The sequence below is a fragment of the Simochromis diagramma genome, unplaced genomic scaffold, assembly GCF_900408965.1.
Source record: "Simochromis diagramma unplaced genomic scaffold, fSimDia1.1 OVJJ01000361.1, whole genome shotgun sequence".
Lineage (NCBI taxonomy): Eukaryota > Metazoa > Chordata > Actinopteri > Cichliformes > Cichlidae > Simochromis > Simochromis diagramma.
In genome coordinates this window covers 11,479,538-11,503,474 of record NW_024386860.1, presented here as the reverse complement: position 1 = coordinate 11,503,474, position 23,937 = coordinate 11,479,538, and the positions used below count along the sequence as shown (strand labels likewise).

Here is a 23,937-nt window from a genome sequence, read left to right as displayed (position 1 = left end):
GCCCCACTGTTTTCACATGATCCTTTCATAGTTTGTAAAGGCAGTCGACAGAAGCAGTGACAGCGATGGATGGCCCGTGAGGATAAATCAGATCAGTAATTTTAAATGCTTTATCTAACTGGAACCAAATTTGGACTAAGTGTACAAACTGAGGCCACAAATAAGAACTGTGCTATAATTAAACATTAAAAAACTAAAAAGTTTGCATACAAATCGCTAAAACTAAAGGACGGAAACATGTCAGGCATTGTTAGATCATTATAACTTATAAGGGTTTTACTTACATTCACGGCAAAACAGACTTATTTAGACGCGAACGCCCCCAAAAGATGAGTCTATCAATCAGTTCCTCTATCGGCCACTAGAGGAAAGCCCCAAAAGGGAGTCTATCATAATAGGCTCTTATGTTAAAATGTCCAACTGTACAGCATTAAAAGGTTAAGCAAAAAGTCAAATGTGTTTTGACTTCTATGGATTACAACTCTGCCTGGGGTGATTACTTTTCACAGCTCATTCAGTGGGTAATTGCATCAGGGGTGTGGACCGACAGGCATCCAAACATCTGGAGTCAATCAGCTTCTGCTAGGCTTCATCCACGACCGTCAGTCATTAAACTGTATGATGTGTGTGCTGCTGGGAGCCTTTCAGTGCAATTTTGAATGTATTATCTGACTTATACTACAGCACACTGTATAGTAAACACCATCCAGGATTTAGTGAGTTAAAAACTAGCATTTTATTAGTCTGTCAGCTACTCAGCTGATTAAACTCTGCTGCACTGATACAATTTGTGAATGCAGCTTGTCAACCGAGGCAGTGGCCAAATATGGTGTCCAAAGCCAGTAGGTGACATCACAATGGCTGTGGCCATTTTTATGTTACCCATGCTTTTAAATTAGACTAAAAGTAACAAGAGTGTCCACACGTTACCGGTTTGTTTCCAGTACTGACCCACAGAAATATATTTATTTTTAGATTACCGCATGCCATTTGTACTAAACACTAGTGTTATAACAAATGTTATAAGGTTATAAGGCATTTTACATACATATTGATGTAATATTTCTACAGTATCTACTGAATAATCTATAAATTTAACGTCAAATTTCATCTGACTACGTTAAAGTATTATAGTGTAATTAAAATTTCATACCAACTTACTTAGTCTATAGTGCTTATATGTTGGTATAAGAGCTAATTTATAGGGGTTAACACAATGAAGCTACTTTGGGTGCTCCTTTATACACAAGGTGTCGCCACGGTGACTCCAGATGTTTTGTTTGGCAGATTTTTTTTAACCCCTTCCTGACAAAACCACTAATGGAAAAAGCGTGTAAAAATTAATAAATGCAACGAGTCATAGAATATGAGATAAATGTGTCTTCAGCTCTTTTTTCTGACTTCTTTTGGGCACTTTTACTGTGCCCTTTAGTCTCCAGGAGTGTATAGGGTGTTTGATTTCTCCGTGCAGCTTTTGATCTTAATCAGGAACTCAGTTAACCACAGTACACTTAGTTCGAGCTGTTTACGTTTCTTTGGTTTTCCTGTTTGTCATGGCTGTGAAGACGAGCTTTTATTTCTTACTGCTGGGATTTTCATACCAAGTTTTCTTTAATAACTACATAACTAACTAAAAAAAAAGAAAAAAAAAAGACACACTCAACAGTAACACACTTTTAAAGATGAAATCAACCTCAGTTGCATTTGTTAGTGCAAAAATCACGTTTAATAATCATGAAATCTATTTTCACAAGATGACCCTCTTATTTTTTCCCAGAAAGAGGTCAAATAAAGACAACACAGGACAATATTTGAATTTTAACCATTACATCATTTATATAAGAGATACTAAAGCAATTCTTAAAGAATTAGTATGAAGATGATATGCCGGGTTACATTCTGATTTAAGCCCTTTTTAGAGAATTAAGATTACCCGCAAAACTAGGAAATAAAACAAACAATGAAATCAAACAGCAACAGAAAACATTTGTACAACAAAACCTAAATCACAAGAAGCAATGAGATCTTTTTCAGCTGTCCCAAGTTGGCTCCTAAGGAAAATGTGTGAATCTCAAGATCTGCAGCTCTTCTCCGATTCACTTGGGGATATTATCCCACATCTGAAAACATCACCACCCTCAACCAAGTGGTTCATACTGTGAGCGACATGAGCTGAACTGAGCAGCATTCAACCACCATGTGTTAGTTTACTGGCTGAATATAAAAATTACTGGCCCATATTTTCAAAATAAAAACATTCACTTTTCTCCTATTTATATCTTTATAGCCTTAGTATTTTACCTCTGGACTCAAAGACTGTCTTTCTGTCACATTTGGCGCTTAAGTTTGGACATGTGTGGAGAGTGAGTCCACACTATCCTGATAGACCCGTATGTGTCAGACTCACAGCAAATTGTCCAAAAAAAAAAAAAAAAAAAAAGTAGATTTTGAGCTTTAATTATCCCTGCAGCGTTGTGGCTGGCTCAGCTGTTCTTACAGCCACTGAAAGATGAAATGTGTGCTGGAAAAAACCGAGAAAAATCATGATAATGAATCAATTTTCTGCACAGCTTCCAGCTGCAAATCCATGCTACTAACAAGAACAAATACTAGATGTTAGGTTTAGATTATTTACAGCCTCCGGTGACTTTTCCACTGCTTTGCCATTTCACGACCTATAAACACAACATAAAGGTCACATGCTTGAGATAATGTTAGAGTTTTGAATACAAGCGCATCGCCTGAATGCAGCAGAGGAGTGATCGGCTTAAAAAAAAAAAAAAGAAAAAAAAAAAGTCACAAGTAACACACATTATATTCACTCTTTCAGTTGAAGGTTTTATTTTTATTTTATTTATTTGTTATTAACGTGCCCTTCCTGCATTAGTTTCACTATTGGGCCATTTACGAAAAAGAAAAAGAAATCCTCTAAAAATCAAAACAATTACATGTGTGATTTGTTTACATGTGACATTTTCTTAATCAATGCTTGGAGAAGTAATCAGAACCCCTCAATCTACAATCAACACAAACAGTGCCAACTGTCAGACATGTTGCTCACAGTGTGAACACACAAACAGCTGGACACTGTAATTTTACAGCACAAAAATTCTGGCCAAATGGAAAAGTGGGGAAAAAAAAAATAAAAGGCAGTTAAGTGTAACATTCTCAATCAGCCAAGATTCAGATGATGTTTTTTTATGTTCATGGTTCACTCTGCAGCAGGATCACACTGTACAGACAATCTTGTGGGGGGAGTAATGACTCATCGGGTTTTTGTACGTCTGCATCAGACTGTGTCATTTCTCTTGGTCAATATGTTTGGGAGGTTGGGAGGTGAAAAAAAAAAAAAAAATCTAATTTGACTGGAGTTTGATTCAATTTTAGTCAAACTGTGGAATGAGACATTTAAAAACAAATACATATTGCAATCCTTAGTTTTGTACTGTATACTAGAAGTTTTACTACCAAGAAATCAGCGTTGTGACCCGTTTAAGTGCATATAACCCCCCCAAAAAACACAGGAACTAGGTGTCTTTGAACCGTGCATTTAATATTTGCCGGCTGCTGTTGCCTGTCCTGAGGAGCAGGATCTCTTAAAACACACGTGGCTGCATGGCGGCCATCAAAACGTTCCCATCTGTTTTTTAACCGTATTACAAAGCTGCAGATGCTGATGACATGTGACAGACAGGACGAAGAGGAGGGCTGAGCACAAAGAGACTTGAGACAGCGTCATTTCAGAAACTTATGAGAACTGTACAACAAAAACATTACAACCCAAAGAACCCAAATCTGTACAAATGTACAAAAATCAACAGGCTTAAAACAACATGAGGATTCATTTGAAAATGTCCAGTCGCTGTGGATCTGACAGTATATGGTAACAACCTGGATCAGAGTCCATGTGCCGACTTTGTTGAGTGCAATCCACAGCAAACCTGAGGCCGGACTTTGTGCTTCTGGATTCGACTGTGACGTCATCGTCTCTCCGTGAGCACCACCGCCACAGTGAGTATAAAGGACAGCTGGTTAGTGATCATTAACATGGTCATTTCTCTTATCGCTATAACATTACCAGAAAGTTTAACCTATAAGATCATAACAAGAAAATGATCCCTTTCTTCTTCCTGTTCTGCTGGTTTACTGAGATGCTTAATGCTGCACTGTTACCATATATCTGTGTAGAAAGAAAGTCAAAATGAAGGAAATCATCTGTAGACACTCACAGAGGTGTTGGACATAAAGGTAAAGGTTCGGCTTTTGTTAGAAGCAACGCAAACTTGTTTTCCCAATCCCGTTTGATCTCAGATAAAAGCAAAATCACTTCTGTGGTTTCGGTTTCTAGTCCTGACTGCAGTGTGCTCATGTACATCTTATCCCATGTCTTTTGTTTTAAACAAACACCTATGAGTTTCATTCCAAAAAACCTGATGCAGTTAGTGTGCTCTATTTAACGAGAAGAAAACTTCCAAAATACAAGTTCACACTTTCACCCGTCTGTGAAAATGAAGTTTCACGTGAGTGAGAGTCTGCTTGGATGGAGCTGGGTGTGAAAGGCTGTCCCGTAGGAGGTGTTTTGACTTTTTCAGTCAGCCGATCAAACAGATGCACTTTAGTGAAATCAATGCAGCAGTCCACGCTGACTTTATGGTGACCTTTACACTCTGTAGCTCATTTAAAACAAACAAAAAAAGTCTCATCCAAGCTGCTGATGTCCTGCTTTCACACTTCGACAGGTTCATACAATATGTTAAGATTACTCGTTCAGTCGAGTTGTCAATAGGTAAAATGCCTGGCATTCTAATGCATTCCTGGCAGATGACATGACTGTCATGTACTGCATGTCTTGCGTTTCTAGTGTGACTGAAAAAAATTTGCGTCAATATTCCAGAGTTGCAAAATCTTTTCTTAAGAATACTGTCAATGTGACGCGTGATGCGTCAATCTGATAAAAATGTTGAATTTTCTAAGCAGACATGCAGTGACGCAGGGAAACAGGACAGACGAGAATCCTAACTCAGTCTTGGTTTAGATGCTACAAGTGCACTTTTACAAATAGTGACAATCCTGAGACCTCCAACAGCACAGAATGAGCCAGCAGAAAAGCAGACTGACGAGTATCTGAGTACAAGCTTGGGTCATAAATACCGAGAAATTTATGATCCTGCGGAGTTCAGAGTCAACTTTGAGTGCTGTTTATTTGAAAATGTTGGTCTGAGGAATGAAACTCTTCACAGGACTCACCGAGAACAGAAACTCGCACTGAAACTGATAACATGAACATCTGGTAAGCGAACTGAACCTGAGTTCTCTGCAGGCTGTAGAAGGTAGTCAATTCCCCAAAGGAGTATTTTTTTTCAGTTCCTTGTTCAGTACCCAATCACATGACTTAATTCACACACACACTGTGTCACATGATCTACAAGCTGTGGTTTCCATGGAGAAGTGATGGTACTGAAAAAGGAAGCAAGTACACAAGGAAGGAAGGAAGGAAAGAAAGATGGACAGACTGTTATGGTCGCTTGTGTTGGCAGAGTTCAAAAGAGGTGTGTTTGTTTTATGACACAGTATTTCCCTCTGACGTAAAAGAGCAGCACAGTAAAGGGCAAGTGACAGGAAGACAACATGCCGATTTCCTGATGTTCATTCCAGAAAACCTGCTAAGCTGCTGAGCAGGTAGGAATTTCACAACCTATGGTTCACACACAGTTGTGCAAGAAAAGAAAAACACACACCAGGCCCTAAAACTTCCTTATTACTGCATTTCATTTCATTCAGTCATTCACTGGAGGCATTAGCTGAGTGTTAAACAATCGTATTGCAAACAGAATCCAAACTACTGCTTGCTGCTACCTCTCTGTGAGGTATTACATTAATCGGATCCGTTTGTATAACACAAAGATAAAAATAACCTACAGCTAACAAAACCCAACCAGGTGCAAAAAACTTCAATTCTTTGTCTTTACCCACTCTAGCAACTTCATGTTTTACCAATTTTTGTCTTTTGTTATAATGTGACATTAAAGTTATAGCAAAGACTTAACAGCCCCACAAGAATATTTTGCAACTTGGTTTAGCAGATTTTATTTTTGCAGTCTGTTTGAAGGAACACCACGATCCATGACTGATTTGGTAGCTGATAACACCATGACCTTATTTTAAAAGTTCAGTCCCAAAGGCCTTCTAATCTCACGTTACTCAAGATGCTATTTTGGCCATCTTGGCATTGTGTTGGACTTGGAGGTCATTACTTTGCTTAAGTTCTTGTTTCAATGGATTCTAGCACCACTGTCCTGTACTCCATCTGACAACTGGAGATCTTCTGCTGCAAACCCTAGAACTACGGTTGCTAGAAGCTATAATGCTTTTTGTGTCTCAAACTCTGAGCTCAGCTGCAGAGCAGAACAGGGCCTAGCAGCTAAAGAGGATGAAAGACTCATTGGAGATACAGGTGAGTGTAACGCTCAATTACTTATGTATCACAGGGTACTTGCTGATTAAAACATTTCAAAAAGGGCCCTTTATGAAGGGTATTGTTTAGCATGGATGGACAATGGAGCCAAAATGGAATTAAAATATGTGGGAAATGCTGTATAATTACTCACAGGCGGGGTCAGTGCAACAGCTTTTTGGGAACAAATGAACATATCAGCCCAGCACTGCAAAGTAATGTGTGCTTTATTCAATCAATATTCAGAATCAGAGTATATTTGGCTGGCTAGTTATTTATTTCTGAAGGTAAACTTTAGATTATTTGATAAGCAATGGGGTGTTTGATAGAAGTCTAACTAGATTTCCCAGCCATGGTCGGCTACGAAAGATTTTCACAAGGTCTAAAGCAACCTCTCAACTAGCGTTCAATCAGCCTCGTCTGGAACACAGGTCCACACAAGCCATCTGTTGAAAGGTGTGTGTGTGTGTGTGTGTGTGTGTGTGTGTGTGTGAGTGTGTGTGTGTGTGTGTGTGTGTGAGTGTGTGAGAGAGAATGTTGATCACCAATACTTTCCATTCATCCTCTGGTTTTTAACACAATGTGGAAACAAGGCAATTAGGTTCCTCTAGTGAAAAATTGCCCACTAGCAGCTAAATGGAAAAGCCGGTGACTGCCCTTACAAGATTGGATGGCTGGTTTAAGTGACTTTCAAGTGTTTCTAGGAACAAATTGAACCGTTCCCATCTGATCCCTGGTCTATAATCGCCCTGGTCTTCACACAAAACCAAACAACAACCCTACCCTCTATAATGTGTTTCAGAGTCAACCTATCATGAAGTCGCTGTTTTTTGCAGTCTTGTTTTATTATCTAATAACCTTTCTGCTTGCTGAAGGCTAAGCTGAGTTTTCTACAAGGCACTATGTGAGGGTATAGAAGAAGGCAGAGTAAGCTTGGGGGCAGCCTCTAAGAAAACTCATACGTGGTTGTTAAAAGAGAAACAATCGCTCACCGTGAGACAAGCTTTAGTTGATTTGTCAAAAGCAGCTATAGTAGATTAGAAAAAGCTCTGGGTTTAGCACAATAGATATTTATAAAAGGGAAACTTTTCATTTTGCTGGAGTCCAATTTACAAAAATAGTGCAGAATTCTGTTATAATAAAGTCCTGTTTGGTGAAATACCTGAAAGAAAACCAAAGACAGGCTACAGCCCAAACATTTGCTTTTCCCTGCAGAAATTACAAGCAGTTACCTTGTTTAGGTCCATGGAGAGAGAGCACGGACAAAAATAAGAAAGAAAGACAAAAAGAAAGAAGAAGAAATTAACTTAAGCTGAGTATAGAGCAGAGGGCAAGTCTCTCATTAGCACCTTTGTTTTCTGTAGTGACTAACTGAAGCTAATTAAGAGGGAAGGGAGAAGGGCTGTGATGAACAGTCAAAACTTTATCTCAAAGTGCTGCTGGTCACCCAGGCAGTTTCTCAAGTGACTGATTAATCACTGTGTTCAGGAAAGTATTTATCCCTGCTGGATTCATAGAAAAGGGTAAAACATTTTGGTTTGTTGATGAGACCAGAACTCCGAAGTGAATTAATGAATTAATCCAGAATTCCTCTCTTGGTGGATCATGATTCAATCACAAGGATGGAAAACACAAAAAATGTAATCAGCAGAGTACTTCCTCCACGGCAGAGAGATGGACAGACTGTTGGGAGGATCGGACCTTCCTCAGTCACTGCTGTCGTCATCGTCGTCATCGTCCGAGAGGTTGTTGCTGTGGAACTTTGACCCCGGCCGAGTGATGGAGTCTGAGCGCGCCTGGTTTACGGATGTCAGCTGCTCATAGCAGTGCTCGCAGACACGAACTGGTTTGGACGACTGGCTAGGAAGGAGGTACTTCTTCTCTGAGCACGGCCCACAGACCACAAATCCACATTTCCTGCAGTGGTGGCGGCGGCTGACTGGCGTGAACTTCACCTTCTTGCAGCGCATGCACACAGAGGCCTCCGAGTCGGGCACCCATACAGCCGCGTGCTCTCCTGTAGGGGACTTGCCACTCTTCTGCAGCAAGTCTCCGACACATTTCCCTATGTGGTTCATCCATTCGGACTTCTCGGTGGCAGTAGCAGCATACACAGCGAAAGACTTGGTGGGCGTCTTGATGAGCCAGCCATTGCGCAGGTCGCCTTCATCTGGCACTGTGTCGATGGTGACGCTCTCCAGAGGGATGATGTGCTGCTTATTGTACTTCTTCTTCTGAATGACGATGTTACCATAAACCAAGATGTCGTTGAAGAGGAAGAACTGCCGTGCCTTTGGCTTCTTGCGGCAGAGTTTAGTGAGAACACCCTCACCAATCAGCACACGGCCTGGGATGGCCAGTGGCTGACCTGCAGCGCCGAAGCAGCTCTCAACCACCGCAATCCGCTTGGAGTTGGCCTCGCTGTTCGCAAGCCGGTCCACCATCTTCACCTCACCTGGAGGAAGACAAACAGAAGAAAGTTGAGAACAAACATTGGGGATTTTTTTTGTTTTGTTTTTTTAAATCGAGCAACACAGCCAAATAAGCAATTCTAAAAGTTTCTAGTTTGAAAACGAGACCAGCGAGCCTTGACTAATTAAATTTTTATCAACATCTTATTAAAATATAGCAGACTTGCAAGAAAAGTAATATTTTCAGGACTTATTTTTATGCCCATCTGAGTCACCGCAGAGCAAATAAAGCCAGACAGAGAACACTCTACCAAGAGTGACCCCGACAATTTAAAAAAAAAAAAAAAATTTTTTTAAAACAAAATCGTGCCAAGTCCATCACTGTGAGCAGTGCTTTACGTAGTTCTTTTAGAGTAACTTCACATATTTAACTCTTGGTCACATGTATGCTTTTGTTTTCTTGCAAATGCTTTTACTCATTCTAGGTGATTCTTTATGAGTTCTTGTGAGTTCCCACTTGATATCAGTTTAACATTTTGAAGAAAAAAAAGAAAGAAAAAAAAAAAGCAGAGTAATTGGGGTTCTTCTGGCGTTTAACTTTCACTTTGTTATGCCATAAACTGATTATACTGATTCCCGTTTACTGACAGTATAATACTGTAAATACAGAGGGGAGTAGAAACCATTAAAACAATCTCTCTCACCCTGTTCTTAAGTTATACTGGCATAACTGTGTTTGTAGTAGCGGATTTCCTGCCAGTGCCTGTATTTCTTTCTAATGAAGAACCACAGTGAAATGAATCACTGTTCCACTTTCCCTGGTAACTTCACTGATCTCATCTGTCACGTGTTGGTTTAGTGCCACATGATCTGATTTTACACTTAAGCTGTCTGTGCTTAAGACTGGCGTCTATATTGTAAAATGTGACTTCGAGTAGCAATGCGATAATCACATTGGCTGACAAACGTATGGTCTTTAGCACATGTTATATTTAATTGACAGTGACATTTGCCAAATACAAAAATCATATAAAACCCAATTTTCCATATTGCCAAACTCCCATGGCTTCATCTCGTACAGCAAGAGATAGCACCTCATTCATTAACCCCTTAGCAGTCCTACAAATTTTGCCTATGAGGGTTAGCAGTCGGACGTACCGTGGGCGGTACGTCCGACTGCTAAGGGGTTTTAACAAATTAAACAGATTGATCAGTCACACTTCATCTGTCAGCAATAAATACTAAATATCCAATTTATTTGTTACGACTTCTGGTGATTGTGGCATAAAAAAAAATAATTAGCCACTAGTAGGGCTGGGCGATATATCGAGTTTTTAAAAAAATATCGATATATTTTCATACGAGATATAAGATGTGACAATATCCTTTATATCGATATAGTCTATGTTACGTTATAATTATACTTGTGGAGCCGCAAGTTTGCCTCTCTTTCGTCCACTTTTGTCTCTGCGCAACGTTACTCGGCCTCGCCTCTCCTTCACTGAACACAACTCCTCCTCCCCCATAGCTTCACCTGCAGGCAGCGACAAGATGGACACGGCAAATCTCCGTTAGCGAGTTGTGGGGCTGGACGGCGTCAACGTGTTAGCGAGCTAACCACGCTAACGACATGCAGCCCACAAGGGCTGCGCGGCCTAAAATCCTTTCATTTTCTCAAAAGTTGATAGCGCGCCTTATGTATGAATTCTGGTTGTGCTTACTGACCGCGAACCGATTTTAGGTGGTACACGGCGCTCAGCAATCTGTCAAAAAAATGTTTAGTACGACTTTGGTAAGCTACAGAGCTGCAGCGCTTGATGGATTGTTGGAGCATTACGGCTACCGTAGTCTGGAGCCTCGCAGAGTGATACGTACTGTGCTTCGACGTAATATTACCGTATTGTGTGTGTATAAGGACCATAAATGGCACCTGCTAAGAGACATGGTTACGAAGCAGATTGCAAACTCAAGGCTATCAGTCACGCAGTAGAAGTTGGGAACAGAGCAGCTGTGAAATCTGTTTTTGTTATTATGCTCAGCGTCTGTTAGTTTACATTTTGACTGCACAATTATGAGCTTTTTGTTATGCACAAAAACAACATTGTTTTCTTTTATTTATGGAGCATGATTATTTAATAAATGCTGATAATTTATTTTTGAGAAATTTATTCATGTAAATCTATGCTGTATGTAAATAAAAATGCCTGTGTGACATTTGGGACACAGTGTGACTAAGAACTCTCTTTTTGTTCTTAACTTATGGCTTTAAAAAAAATATTGAGATATATATCTTATATCGCCACCCAGCTAAAAAATATCGAGATATGAATTTTGGGTCATATCACCCTAGCGACTAGGTGTAGCAAACAACCCACTGGACATTAACATTACAAAAATAAAGAAATAAATGAAGAAAAGAAAGAAAAGCTGTTAAGTCCCAAACTACAAACTGAAACAACACTGAATAACTGAATGTGTGGGAAATGTCTTCACATAAAATACATTTAGCCTACATAATATTATCCCACAATCCAAATGTAGGTAAAAACGAGCCATCTCTCCCGCAGGGTGACACATAAATAAATAGTTTACCCGATGTGCACCTTTTTTGTCTCTTCTTTTTAACTCTTCAATTCCTGAACATGAACCAGCATTTTTGAACACTATTTTATCTCAGTTTTATTTTTTCTTGTGTGTCCTTTGTAAGTAAAGGTTACAGTCTGAATGGATCCATTCCTCAAGCTTTTAAGAGAGAATTCAATTGAGACTCAATACCAAACACCAGCAGGTCTCTCTTCTCTGATGTGACCCAGATAACAGCACAGCTTATGGGTCTCCCTTTGGCTGAAAGCGCAGTGAAAGAGGTCAAAGGTCACTGGTGATAGATACAAAAGGATGCTGGCACTCTCTAGGCGAGCCCTAGGGTTTGAGAGCAGAGTCGTGCCCTCAAAAAAGATAAGATGAAGTACACACTATAGTACAGACATGAAGCCATGCACAAGCAGCATGGATACGGTGAAATCAGAGAGATAAACTTCTGAAGTCTTATTTACTTAGAAAAAGCCTGCTGAGATTCATTCATCTTAAGATCTTGACTTGTGGATGCGGCTTCCTTTTTAACCCTTCCCACTGCTGTGAACACCCATACATGTATATTTTGTTCTGCTTTTTTTTCTTTTCCCGGTGCTTTCCAATCAGCCTTATTAAACCTGACTAAAAAATTTAAACACAATTATTTGCTCCACCCCTCTGGTTATTCTTACTATTTCTTTAATAATGTTTTGTTTTTAAACTGGAGATATTAGCAAGTTTCTCAGAGACTAATGATTCAGTGATGAAATGGTCAGTAATATTACATTAACATTCATACAAAACAAAAGTGTAAAAAAAAAAAAAAAAAAAAAGGAAACACACCACATTTTTTAAAATTATTTTGGGCCTTTCTAGTTTTTTTGGGTAGATATAGCGAAGACTGACAAGAAAGTGGAACAAAAGAGAGACAGGAGAAGACATGCGGCATATGGTCGCCTGCTCGTCCCAATGAGCTAAACCGGCACCCAACTTCACCACATTTGAGGGTCTAGAACCAACATTTCTTAAAATATTCCTGAAATTTGATCATTTTTAAACACAGGCAAAGCTACACAATGTCCCTTCTAAACTTCCCAAACTTCATTATTTGAAAGTTTCTGTAACTCTGCAACAAATAAGCTCCTAGCCACTTGTTTGTTGGTAAGTGGGTGGACTGAACTTGAACAAACTGCATAACTAAACTAACTGTAACATATAGAAACCAAAGTTTAGGTGTGACTGCACTCTTGATTTCAGACTTTAAAGAAAAAAAAAAAAAATACAAACAACCAAACAAAACCGCAGTGCAAGAAACGATGCTAATTAGCCAGCAGATGCCAGTGCAGCTTGGGCCGGGCTCCCTAGTGATCTGCACACTAATAACCCTGAGTGAGGGAGTGAACTGCCACAAAAAAGCCCCGTAGAGGACAGAGGGGTTGCTGAAACGCCAACCCTGTTAGCGAGGGCTCATTTCCCACTGCCGAGGCAGCCCGGGGACCAACTCCCATCAGCAGACAGTTGAAGGCACAAAGAGCAAAAGGTTCTGGTGAGAGATAGCGGCATAAATACAGGCTGCAGGCTCCCAACCCAGTAATCAAAGTGAGACAGAGTGGGATGAAACAGACTGAAAAATGCACAGAAAATGCTACAAGAAGAAAGAGCTTTCTTTGCTCTGCAGTGATAAATGACAGCTTTCATGAGCAAAGACAGGAACACAGCCGGGAGTAAACAAAAGAACTCTGAGGGCATAATCAGTCATGACGGTTTAATGGTATGGTCAATATAATGATTTAATATGGTGAGACATTTCAGTTTCAGTTATTTGTCATTTAAGTGAAATGTCATCTTGCAAACAGGTCAAGTTTCTTCTAATGATTTTTCTCTTTTCTTTACCTTAAGCTCAAAATGCTATCATTTGTAAATGCTTCAATTTAAAAATAATTAAAACAAATATAATTATCCTTTTAAAAGTGGTTAAAGTACAGCAAAACAGTTATGTATGATCTCTGTGGGATTTCAAATAAATAAGATAAATGATCAATTACAGCAAAAAAAAACAAAAAACGTGTTATTTGTTTCAGGAATACAGTTAACAGATAGGTGCTTCTGCTGGCAGACACATTCTTTAATGTAGCTTAAGAAAGCCGACTTTAATATGCCAAAGGAAATAAAGAAAAATTCTGGAAACAGAAATGCCTTTGTGTAAATGTAATAATTTCATCAATTAAAATCTGTTTTATTGATGAAAGTAAAGTAACATTGTAATTGATTAAGTAGACTTTGGCGAAAATTTATTTAAATCAATAAAAAAAACAAATGATACTGGGATTATTAGTGAAGGATAAAAAGTAAATGCAGTCCATTACATTCATTTGCCAATGTGGCTCATAAAAGAAATAAACGTCACAGACAGAACCAATTATCCATCTCTGTTATGTTGGTATTTAGTGTCAGTTTCCCTTTGGGATAGATTGGGTTCGTCAGCCAGCTGGAGATTGGCGAACTGAACTCTTTGTGCCAGCGTTGCCCTCTGTGGAGCTCAACTTTACCAGCTGCTGATTCTCATTTGTGAAAATGAATACATCAATCATCCATCTGTGCTCCCCTGGACAGAGAGAGGTAGACGAAACTGAGCCAGGTTGGAGCAAATTATTTAATGCATCAACCACCCTGACACCAGATTACAGCTGCCTGACTAAGGTGTGAATACTGCCAAGGTTACAGGTTTGAATATCCCTAGAGACCCTTGCAGCAGTGCACCCACAGAAAATTTGTTTTATGAGTTTGCATTTCCTATGTAAATTGCTGCTAATTATAGGGAAAACAGACGATAGTTCAGAGGTGGTAATTTTAGCACAGTTAGTTGTGATGTATATAAATGCAATTGCTGATTTCTAGAAGACTCTGAAGAATACCAAGGTTTTTTCCACCTCTCACCAACTCAACATCTTTGTTATCTTTAATTTTCATTTAATTATATTATGGACAATATATTAGATCATTTTCCCTCTTCTTCGGTAATAAAACAGTAATAGTTTGCAATGAAGTTGAAATAAAGGGGTAGTAACCACACCGAATGATGTAATTTACATTAGGGCTGGGCTATATACTAGGGGTGCAACGATATTCGTATCGATATTGAACCGTTCGATACAGTGCTTTCGGTTCGGTACGCATATGTATCGAACAATACAACATTTGTAATTTATTTTATCAACTTTCCTTCTGACGATGCTGTCTGTGTTGAGCGCTCAGTGAATCTGCGTTCGACTACTCCGCCTAGGCTGCACTGTCGAGCGCAGATTCACTGAGCGCTCAACACAGACAGCATAGTCAGAAGGAAGAGCGCAGGGCAAGCTAGCAAGACAGAAGTTAAGCTCTCCTTGCAACATGGACGTTCCCCACTTTCATTCAGATCTGGCGTTTGGAATTATTTTGGTTTTCATGTGACGTATGACCCTGAAGGTAAGCGAGTCATGGACTAAAGTAAAACAGTATGTTGGATGTGCCATGCAATGCTCAATTACATGGGTGGGAACTAGTGTGTTAGCGCAGTTAGCTCGTTAACGTGTTGGCCGTCTAGCCCCATGCACGGGGCGATTGGCGGTAGCTCGTTAACGGAGATTTGCCGTGTTGTGGCGTTAAGGTCATTTCAACGAGATTAACCTGAAAGCACTAGTGGGAACACAACGAATATGACTGCACATTTACATCATCTTAGTGCAAAGACAAAAACAACAAGCATGCTACTAACTTTAGCCGAGTCATTTAGACAGCTGTTAGCACATGATTCTCCTTATGCTGCTGAGAATATAGCCCAGAAGAAGCGGATAGTATAGCTTTTATTTTGGAAAGAGCCATTTCTCTGTAATAAACTCTCTTTTCCAAAGATGAGTGATTCCTCAATCAGATACAGGGCTTGCAATATCGCTAGCCCGACGTCCTGGAGCTAGCGATTTTTTTCAGACGGGCTACCCTGCCCGTCGGGCTATTGTAGGAAGGAAAAATATATGTCAATGCTTTTGCATTCTTTCAGAAATGTAGCTGGGTAATTATGTCATTGGCATCGGTGAGCCACTGTCAATATGTGACATATTGAAATCGCGTTTGAATTTGTGCTTGTTTTTTTGCTTTCACTTTGCAATCGTGCGAACTGTGTATAGAGAGCGACAGCACTGATCTGTGAGTGATGATAATTTGTGCACCAATTCCTCTGACATCGTCTTATTAATCGTTAGCTTACTATGCAAACATGACAAGTGAAATCTCCCGCAGCAAGCTTAAACATGTGAGAGGTTGATCGCGCAGAGAATCACTGAGCTTATGTGAGTGCGTGTGTAAAAGCAGCAGGATTTATATTTGACTACGATGACCTGGATGACTGAGAACCTTCACAGACAGATATATATTTTAGTTCTGCTGAGCCAAATAAGACAGGTCAGGGTGAAGAAGTGACAGCCAAAGAAAAGCTTACCACAAAACGGAAAAGTTATGACAAATGAGACTATAAGGCAAAAAGAAAGTGCAGCTTTATGGTTTCATGGACAAAAGAATTTCTGTGGCTGCAATATGACGAGCTAAATAACCAGGGCTGCACATAAGTGGTCCGCAGGTGCGCATTCGCTGTCAAAATAAAAAACGCGCACAAGGGTTAGGGTTAAATTTAAAAACTGTACTTTTGAGTTAAAATATATATTTATAATTTTAATAAATGACAAATTAAAAAGGCATGAACATTTTTTTTGTATCGAAAAAATATCGAACCGTGACACCAAAGTATCGAACCGAACCGTGAATTTTGTGTATCGTTGCACCCCTACTATATACCGTTCACGGTAATACCGGTGTAATTTTGGGCAACGATAAGAAAATGAAATATCGCGATAGAATATGGGTAAAACACGCATGTGCAGTGCCTATGTTTACATACGCACATGGCGGCGACAGAGAATGAGAAGAGCGAAAGTGGATTGTTGAATGAAACTGATGAACCAGAATTGGTTTGTAAAAATGCTGCAACTTCAGTGGTGTGGAACTGGTTTAGCTTTCGTCCGTCAGATACAAAACAAAGCACTATTTTTGCTAGCGCATGCTAGCGGGCCGTCGTTATTACCGTGTTGTTTGGAAAATACAGCACACTTAAAATCAATCCTTTGATTTTTCTGAAAATCGACAGTGCCCCTTATAATCCCGTGCGCCTTATGTATGAATTCTGGTTGTGTTTACTGACCTCGAAACGATTTTATGCGGTACATGGCGCTCTAAAATCTGTCAAATGTTTTAGTACGACTTTGCTAAGCTACGAACCCGCACCACTTGATGGATTGTCGGAGCATTACGGCTATCGTAGGCAGGCGCAGAGTGATACGTACTGCGTATATATCATGATAAATATTTTTGGTCATAACCCAGTTATAGCTTGTAACAATCTTGATTTTTATCTGAAATGAATATAATGTGGTATCAATTCGGGTTAAGAATGTGAAAACAAATGTAACAATACCTGTGATGAAAAAATGGCTTAGTAAGCTTTTAGTAACAATGTTAATATGTGAGAAATGTTACATTTTGTACATTGGCCTTACCTAATTACATGTTATTTAAAGTGCTTTAATTGGTTATTACTTCTCTAGATCCCACATTACACCACTATTTCCATGTTATTACCAAGCTGTAATAAAAGTAACTTTTCCATAAAACCCAGAGGTGTTTTGCAAATTGTTTAATCATTTGCCCGCATGGTCTTTCATTAGCTTTGCCTAAAGATAATATATTTTATTTACTACAAACTAGTGCAAATCACATACCATCTCAACTTTTCAAACAGGGCTGTTCATGGGTAGTTTTGGTTTCTTAGCTGGAGTCTGGTGTTTTGAATGTCAATGACGACTGGCTGTGCTACCTAGGGTTACGGGAACAGCAGTGGCTTTAGATAAGCCCAATGATTAATTCATTACGAGCTGCTGACCTCTCTCTCAGTTTACAAGAGGTGTTCATTTATTGCCAGCACCCAAAAACATTAAAACCTCCATGAAAAAGCAATAAATAAATAATATAAATAAATAAATATTAAAATTATAAATAATTAAAAAGCAGGGCACTTTGTTCTCTTTAACAAGTGGGGAAGAACGACACGACAAGTAAGGCAGAGATTATGGTTTTGTCATGGCTATTACCCTTTATGAGAGATGCAAGATGTTCTAACCCCAACAAAACCCTGAAAAGGAAAAAAACAACAACAAAAAAACCCCACCTTATCTTCCTTTTTAAGTCCCATCTTATTGTGCTCAATACAAAAGAACTTGCCCGTTTTCCATCTTAAGTTCAGTTATTCTATGCTTTATAAGGTGAAATCTGTGTGTGCTCTCAAACTGTGGTAAGTAGAGTTAAAATAAGTTGAATAAATATGATTCTTGTAGGAAAAATACACAAAGAAGACACTGCTGTTGATACTGTGCTTAGCGATATTTCACTAAGATTCATCTCCAATCCTTTTACTCCAATTGCTCTGACAGTTGCTAAAGTTTGGGGAGTTGTGGTGTGAACTGTTTTGCTTTCTAAAGTGGGCCATCTAATAAAAATTTTGCAAACAAATAAGCAAAAACAAGGTTTTACTTTAGAGTTGCCAAGGTGATGCCAGTGTAAAACAATCTCACACTTAATTATAAATAACCACCTATGTTAAGTGTTTCTACTGCAGGCGGACCTCTTGGTTACAGTCATTATTACATGGCACTTGTTAACTTTGAACTTCAGAATTAGATGCAATTTCTCATTTAATATTTTCAAGCAGTGTAAAATGGCCTTAAAAAGTCTTGAGATTTTCTTGAGTATAGCACGTACTCTCAAAATTACATAGATAATAGCATGAATATGCCAACTCGTGGGAATTGTCAGAGAAACTGCCTTTTCTGTAATTTGGTTGTGGTTTGCAAATAAGATGTTTGAGATATTTGTGAAAGAAGACTTCTCTGGAATATACGAAAAGATGACGTGGGTGATTCAAGACTTTAGTATGACCAGCAATTAAACCACCAGTGGACACCGCACTGGGAAGTCTGGGAAGTAAGAAGCAGTGACAGCAATGAGTCAGACGCTAAAGGGAGAGAGTAAAGATGGTGAAAGCAGGGCAGGGAAGAGAGAAAGAGCCATTCTGTAGACTGTAAACAGCAAACACGGACACAAGGGCACCCATTTATCCAGAGGAGAGAATGTGAGGGTGGAGGCCATCAATGATGAGGCAGTGTCTTTGTTCTTGCCTTTTCCATTCTACATCTCTTTAAGCTGCTGCTCTTATTACAAATGATAAAGCATTAAAACATATTCTTTAGAACCGATCAATACAAAGGTGTCTTCATTTTAAAAGCAGCAAATCTGATCTAAAAGCAAATGGTACAGACAGTGTTTTGACACTGAATGTAAAGGGAAGATTTATATTAACATTATATTTAATAAGGCAGAAACTAAAATTCCCCCACCCAATTTTCTCCTTTGTAAAGTTTAAATTCTGTCCATGTATACGAGGAGTTCAACAGGTCTGACATGTTGGCCCACATATCACCAGTAGGAAAACCACACAAACTTAGCATGTATAAATTTAATTATGCATGATGATAAACTTCATCCAAAGTGAGACAAAAACCAAATCATTCCCAGTTTGAATAGATCTCAGGTAGGGCTGTGCGATATGACAAAATATATCGGATGATGATATGAAAACATCTATCATTTCAAATTATACGCCATCCTTTGTTTCATGGTGTCGCAAAATACACTGTTTAGGCATCGGGGCACAGAGAATACCAGCATAGCCAGTGAAAATGAAGCAGGAACAGGTAGCTCCAAATAAAAGGACCAGTCAAAACAAATCAAGGACCTTATTCCTAAACGAGGGGCTACCTCTGTAGCATGGACATGGTTTGGTTATGAAAAGTCTTGACACAGCAGAAAACGGAAAACTATGCCGCAAACCTGTCCCCACTACAGACTCAAACACGACAAACCTCTTCTACCACCTACGCAAGAATCAGGTGAAAGAGTATGGAGACTCAAACTTTAGAAGAGGCTTTTCCCAGCAGCACACCATGTAATAAATACCTCCAAAAGTTGATTCTGTTCATCTGGATGTAGCGTTTTCAGTGGGAGAAATGTTTTGCCACTCATCCAAGTGATTCTTCTTCAGGCTATAGCTGACTGAGTTTCCCCAATCTTAGCAACATGTATTTTGCATAATTTACTGAAACCAGCCCACTGAAAGAAACAATGCTGGTAGGTCAGTTTCCTTAATCATAATTATGCAAATTCTCAGAACCATTGATCCAACCACTGATCAATGGCCATGAGTACCATCACGAGAGTTGGGAATGGCTTGCAATACACCGCATTGTATGATGGCGAAGATGTACCCTAATGCCCCCTCCTCGATTCAGAGATTGTCCTTCCCCTTGCACTTATGGCTTCCTTGACTCCTCCCCGCTCAAACAAGCAGTCCTTCCCTGTCCCCAGATGTTGTACAGCCTCTACAATGAAAGAGTGTCCACAGGCCCTGTATGTTGTGAAATAGACTGCGGAGTCCTGGCCTGACGAGGTAGCTCTTCTGTGTTGTGCCCATCCGCTTCGTCAGAGTTGTTTCGGTTTCCCCCGATTATAAATCCTGGCAGGTTACTCTGTTTGTGTCAGGGGACAAGATCCTTGGGGTGGACCAATTTTTGGTGAAGCGTGTTTTGGGGTTTGAAAGCCACAGAGACACTGTTTAGAAAAAATGTGTCTCACGGCTCCGATACTCCTGACACATACAGGATCACCTACACAGGTTTTTTCGCTTAGGCAGTGGTTGTAATAAATAATCGCAAAGAAAATGGCGGCCGTTACAGCTTAATGCATTGGTCAAAACACTCGCCAAGCTGAAAACACTTCACACAAGTCGAGATGCCGGAGATTCAAAGAATTTACAGAAAAAGCACTATTTTGTGATATACATCGTTATCGGGATGACAAATATCCTGTATCAGGATATGAGATTTTGGTCATATCGCACAGCCCTACTCTCAGGACAATCAGAAGCAGACTACCACTGTATCGCTAGACTGCTGCGGGGAATCTTTGTAGAGCCAACGTAACCTCAGGCTACGTCCACACTAGCCCGGATAGATTTGAAAACGGCATTTTCGTCTGAAAACACTCTGCGTCCACACTAGCATTTTCAGTCGTTTTCACAGAGTTGTGCGTCCACATTGAAACGGACGAAAACGCTTACGTTCCAGTACTGCGCATGCGTGAAACACAATAAGATTCGACCTGCCTCATTTCTGTCTGCCGCTTATTTACTTTCGGGCTCTTTGAAACGTCGTGGCAAAATGTTGAGGGAAAGCCCCGAGTTTTTTAAATGGACTAACAATGAGGTGGAGTTATTGCTGCGAGTAACACAAAAGTACAAAGTTACAAAAGCGATTGAGAGTTAAAGAATTTGAAGAAAAGCTATCTGAAGCATGTACAGACTGATTAATCTTTAATAGGGCTGTCAAAACTGAGAGCAAAATAAACAACTGCTGTATAATGCCCTCCGCTATCTTAGTTAAATTGGTCACATGTCTGCATCATATGACTAACATGCATCATCATTTTAGAAAGTCTCCATTTTTGCTGTCCACACTACAACACGAAAGCACCGTTTCCAAATGTATGCGTTTTTGAAAACGCTGCGTTTTCCTTCAGCAAAAACGCCGTCTCCGTGTGAACGGGAGGCCAAAACGGAGAGAAAACGCATTAGTGTGGACGTAGTCTCAGAAAGTTGCTGATGTCTTATGCTTGTGTGTAGTGCATTATGTGTTAATTACCATGTGGTCGTGTCCCAGTGTTTTATTAGTCTCAATTTCTCGAATCTGAAAATTCATTGTACTACTTTTGTCTATTATGAAAAAAAGTGCACAGAGGAGTTATTATTCCACTGTAAGAGATCTTTTTTTTTTCTTGTAGTTCCTGATGAAATACTAAACACATGTATTGCATTCAGATATACCCAGTCTGACTGAAAGCTAACGGGACAGCTCTTTGACCACGGTCTCCTTCACAGAGGTCTTATCTGCTTGTTGCTGACCTGAACGCAGCACCCTGCTGCTATGTGCCAACAACATCCTGTCATGTCATTACAAAGGATTACAGAGCTGCCGTGTGAGAATGAACACCAGATAAAGGGATTGGAGGCTAGTCTCTGAACCAGTATTTGTGTCTGTAACCTGAAAACAACTTTTGGAACACCAGAATTTTACTGTGATTTTACACAAAATGCCACATGGCACTGGATATTTGCTGCTTGCATGTAAAATGAACAAAAAAGTGCATGAATCACAAACAGCACTGCCATTATTTAATATTTATTAGAGTAGTGTGGTGGTTAAAAAATTTGTTTTACATTTGAAAGACCCCTGATTTGATTCTGGGAGAAGACACAAACTTGTCCTCCAGGGGTTACAAGCTTGTGTACTCCCAATGCTTGTCTCAAGCCGGGGTAAATAGGAGGGCTCAGTCAGGAAATGGATCTGGCATAAAATCTGTGTGATTAAAAAAAAAACCAAAAACATCTGGATCCATTCGTTGTGGTCCTTTGGGAAATAAGGGAGGAGCCGAAAGTACCTTCTTCACAGCATGACACACAATATAAAGCACTTTGAGGTGACTGTTTGTTGTGATTTGGCACCATATAAATAAAATTGAATTGAATAACTGGTAGACTTTGCTCGCTTAGTAAATCAACAGGAGTTCTTATCAATCTAGTATCAGGCTGAATTGCACTGTTTTTAAAAAGACAACCCCCCCCCCAAAAAACAACAACACAGTTATCGCTTTATGTCTTCCTGTAAGTTGACATAAATTATTTATTAATCTTTTACGACATGCATGACTACATTCCCCATCATTAACTGGAAAATGATTCATAGCTTCTCTAGACACAGGCTTGAATCCGGTCCAGTTAGGGGATCTTAAGCTATAAGCAAGTTTGGGAAACTTCTGAGAAATATATCTAGACAGGATATTATCGAGATCATGTAGATACACAGTAAAATTCTCCAGAGTTTACTAGTTTACATCAGCATTAAAAATAATATCAATAAACCTGCAGATTATTATCTTTTTTTATTTAGTCTACTCGGTCAGAAAGTTTTTATGGATAGGGCTATAACTAGGGCTGGGCCATATCATACCTTTCACGGTAATAACGGTATAATGTTGGGCAACGATAAGAAAATGAAACATCCTGATAGAATACGGGTTGTTTTCATAAGCACATGGCGGAAAAAGCATGGTGGCGACAGAGAATGAGAAGGGCGAAAGCGGATCGTTGAATGAAACAGATGACTCAGAATTGGTTTGTAAAAATGCTGCAACTTCAGTAGTGTGGAACTGGTTTGGCTTCCGTCCGGGAGATATACAACAAAGGACTATTTTTGGTAGAGCATGCTAGCGGGTTGTCGTTATTACCGTGTTCTTTTGAAAATACGGCACACTTAAAATCAATCCTTTGATTTTTCCGAAAATCGACAGTGCCCCTTATAATCCCGTGCGCCTTATGTATGAATTCTGTTTGTGTTTACTGACCTCGAAACGATTTTATGTGGTACACGGCGCTCGAAAATCTGTCAAATGTTTTAGTACGACTTTGCTAAGCTACGAACCTGCACCGCTTGATGGATTGTCGGAGCATTACGGCTATCGTAGGCAGGCGCCTCACGGAGTGATACGTACTGTGCTTCAACATAATATTACCGTATTGTGTGTGCATAACCTCTTTTTAAGTTTTGTGGATATTATACATGGTTATGCTGAGGATATGTCGGCCAATTTCCACTGGAAATGCCTTTTGGTTAAACTGTCAGCAAGCAATTTGCATTTGCACTGTTAAATTTTTATATAACTTTAATGCAGATAAAAAAAACAGCTGCTTGTTTAAGTGAAAATACATTGATGTTTTGGGGGGTTTTTTTTGCACTAATAAAGATGTGGAGTTGTAAAGTATTTTGTCTAGTGTCAATTATATCGTCAGTTATATCGTTATTGCAAATTTTCAAATGTATATCGTGATAAATATTTGTGGTCATATCGCCCTGCTTTATAACTAACTGTATTTCACTTTCAATATAAAATCTTCAGAGCCACTCTTCAATCCCACAGAAGGCGAAATTTTTCCTCTAAGAATTATGGAATAAATATCAGTTAAACAACGTGTACCAGTTTTTCTCCCTCATTGTTTCACTTTGCTGTTATTTTCTTTCTTGAAAAGTTTCTCGAGTGTTCCTTGAGTCTTTAGCTCATTGAAATTTAAAATTTAAAGTACTTTTCTATTCTCTCGATAAAGTCTTTGTCTGAAACAATACACTCTTTATAACAATATTCAGTAAAATCCAAATAAGGGACACTGTTTATTTCTAATGGGACAAAGACCACGTTGAGGAGAAAAACGTCCTGCCTCTTGTACCTCAGCATTTGTGTAAATTAGTCTATTGT

General features: G+C 39.4%; 1 protein-coding gene across 1 annotated transcript in view; it reads right to left on the bottom strand.

Annotated features, from left to right (window-relative positions):
- Nucleotides 1–1,703: 1,703 nt before the first annotated feature.
- Nucleotides 1,704–23,937, bottom strand: part of plekhf2 (pleckstrin homology domain containing, family F (with FYVE domain) member 2) — a 38,486-nt gene continuing 16,252 nt past the window's right edge. Inside the window, exon 2 of the mRNA XM_040030542.1 lies at nucleotides 1,704–8,909. Coding sequence (XP_039886476.1) covers nucleotides 8,161–8,898 — 738 coding nt within the window. The 5' untranslated portion in view covers nucleotides 8,899–8,909 and the 3' untranslated portion in view covers nucleotides 1,704–8,160. The remainder of the gene's footprint in view (nucleotides 8,910–23,937) is intronic.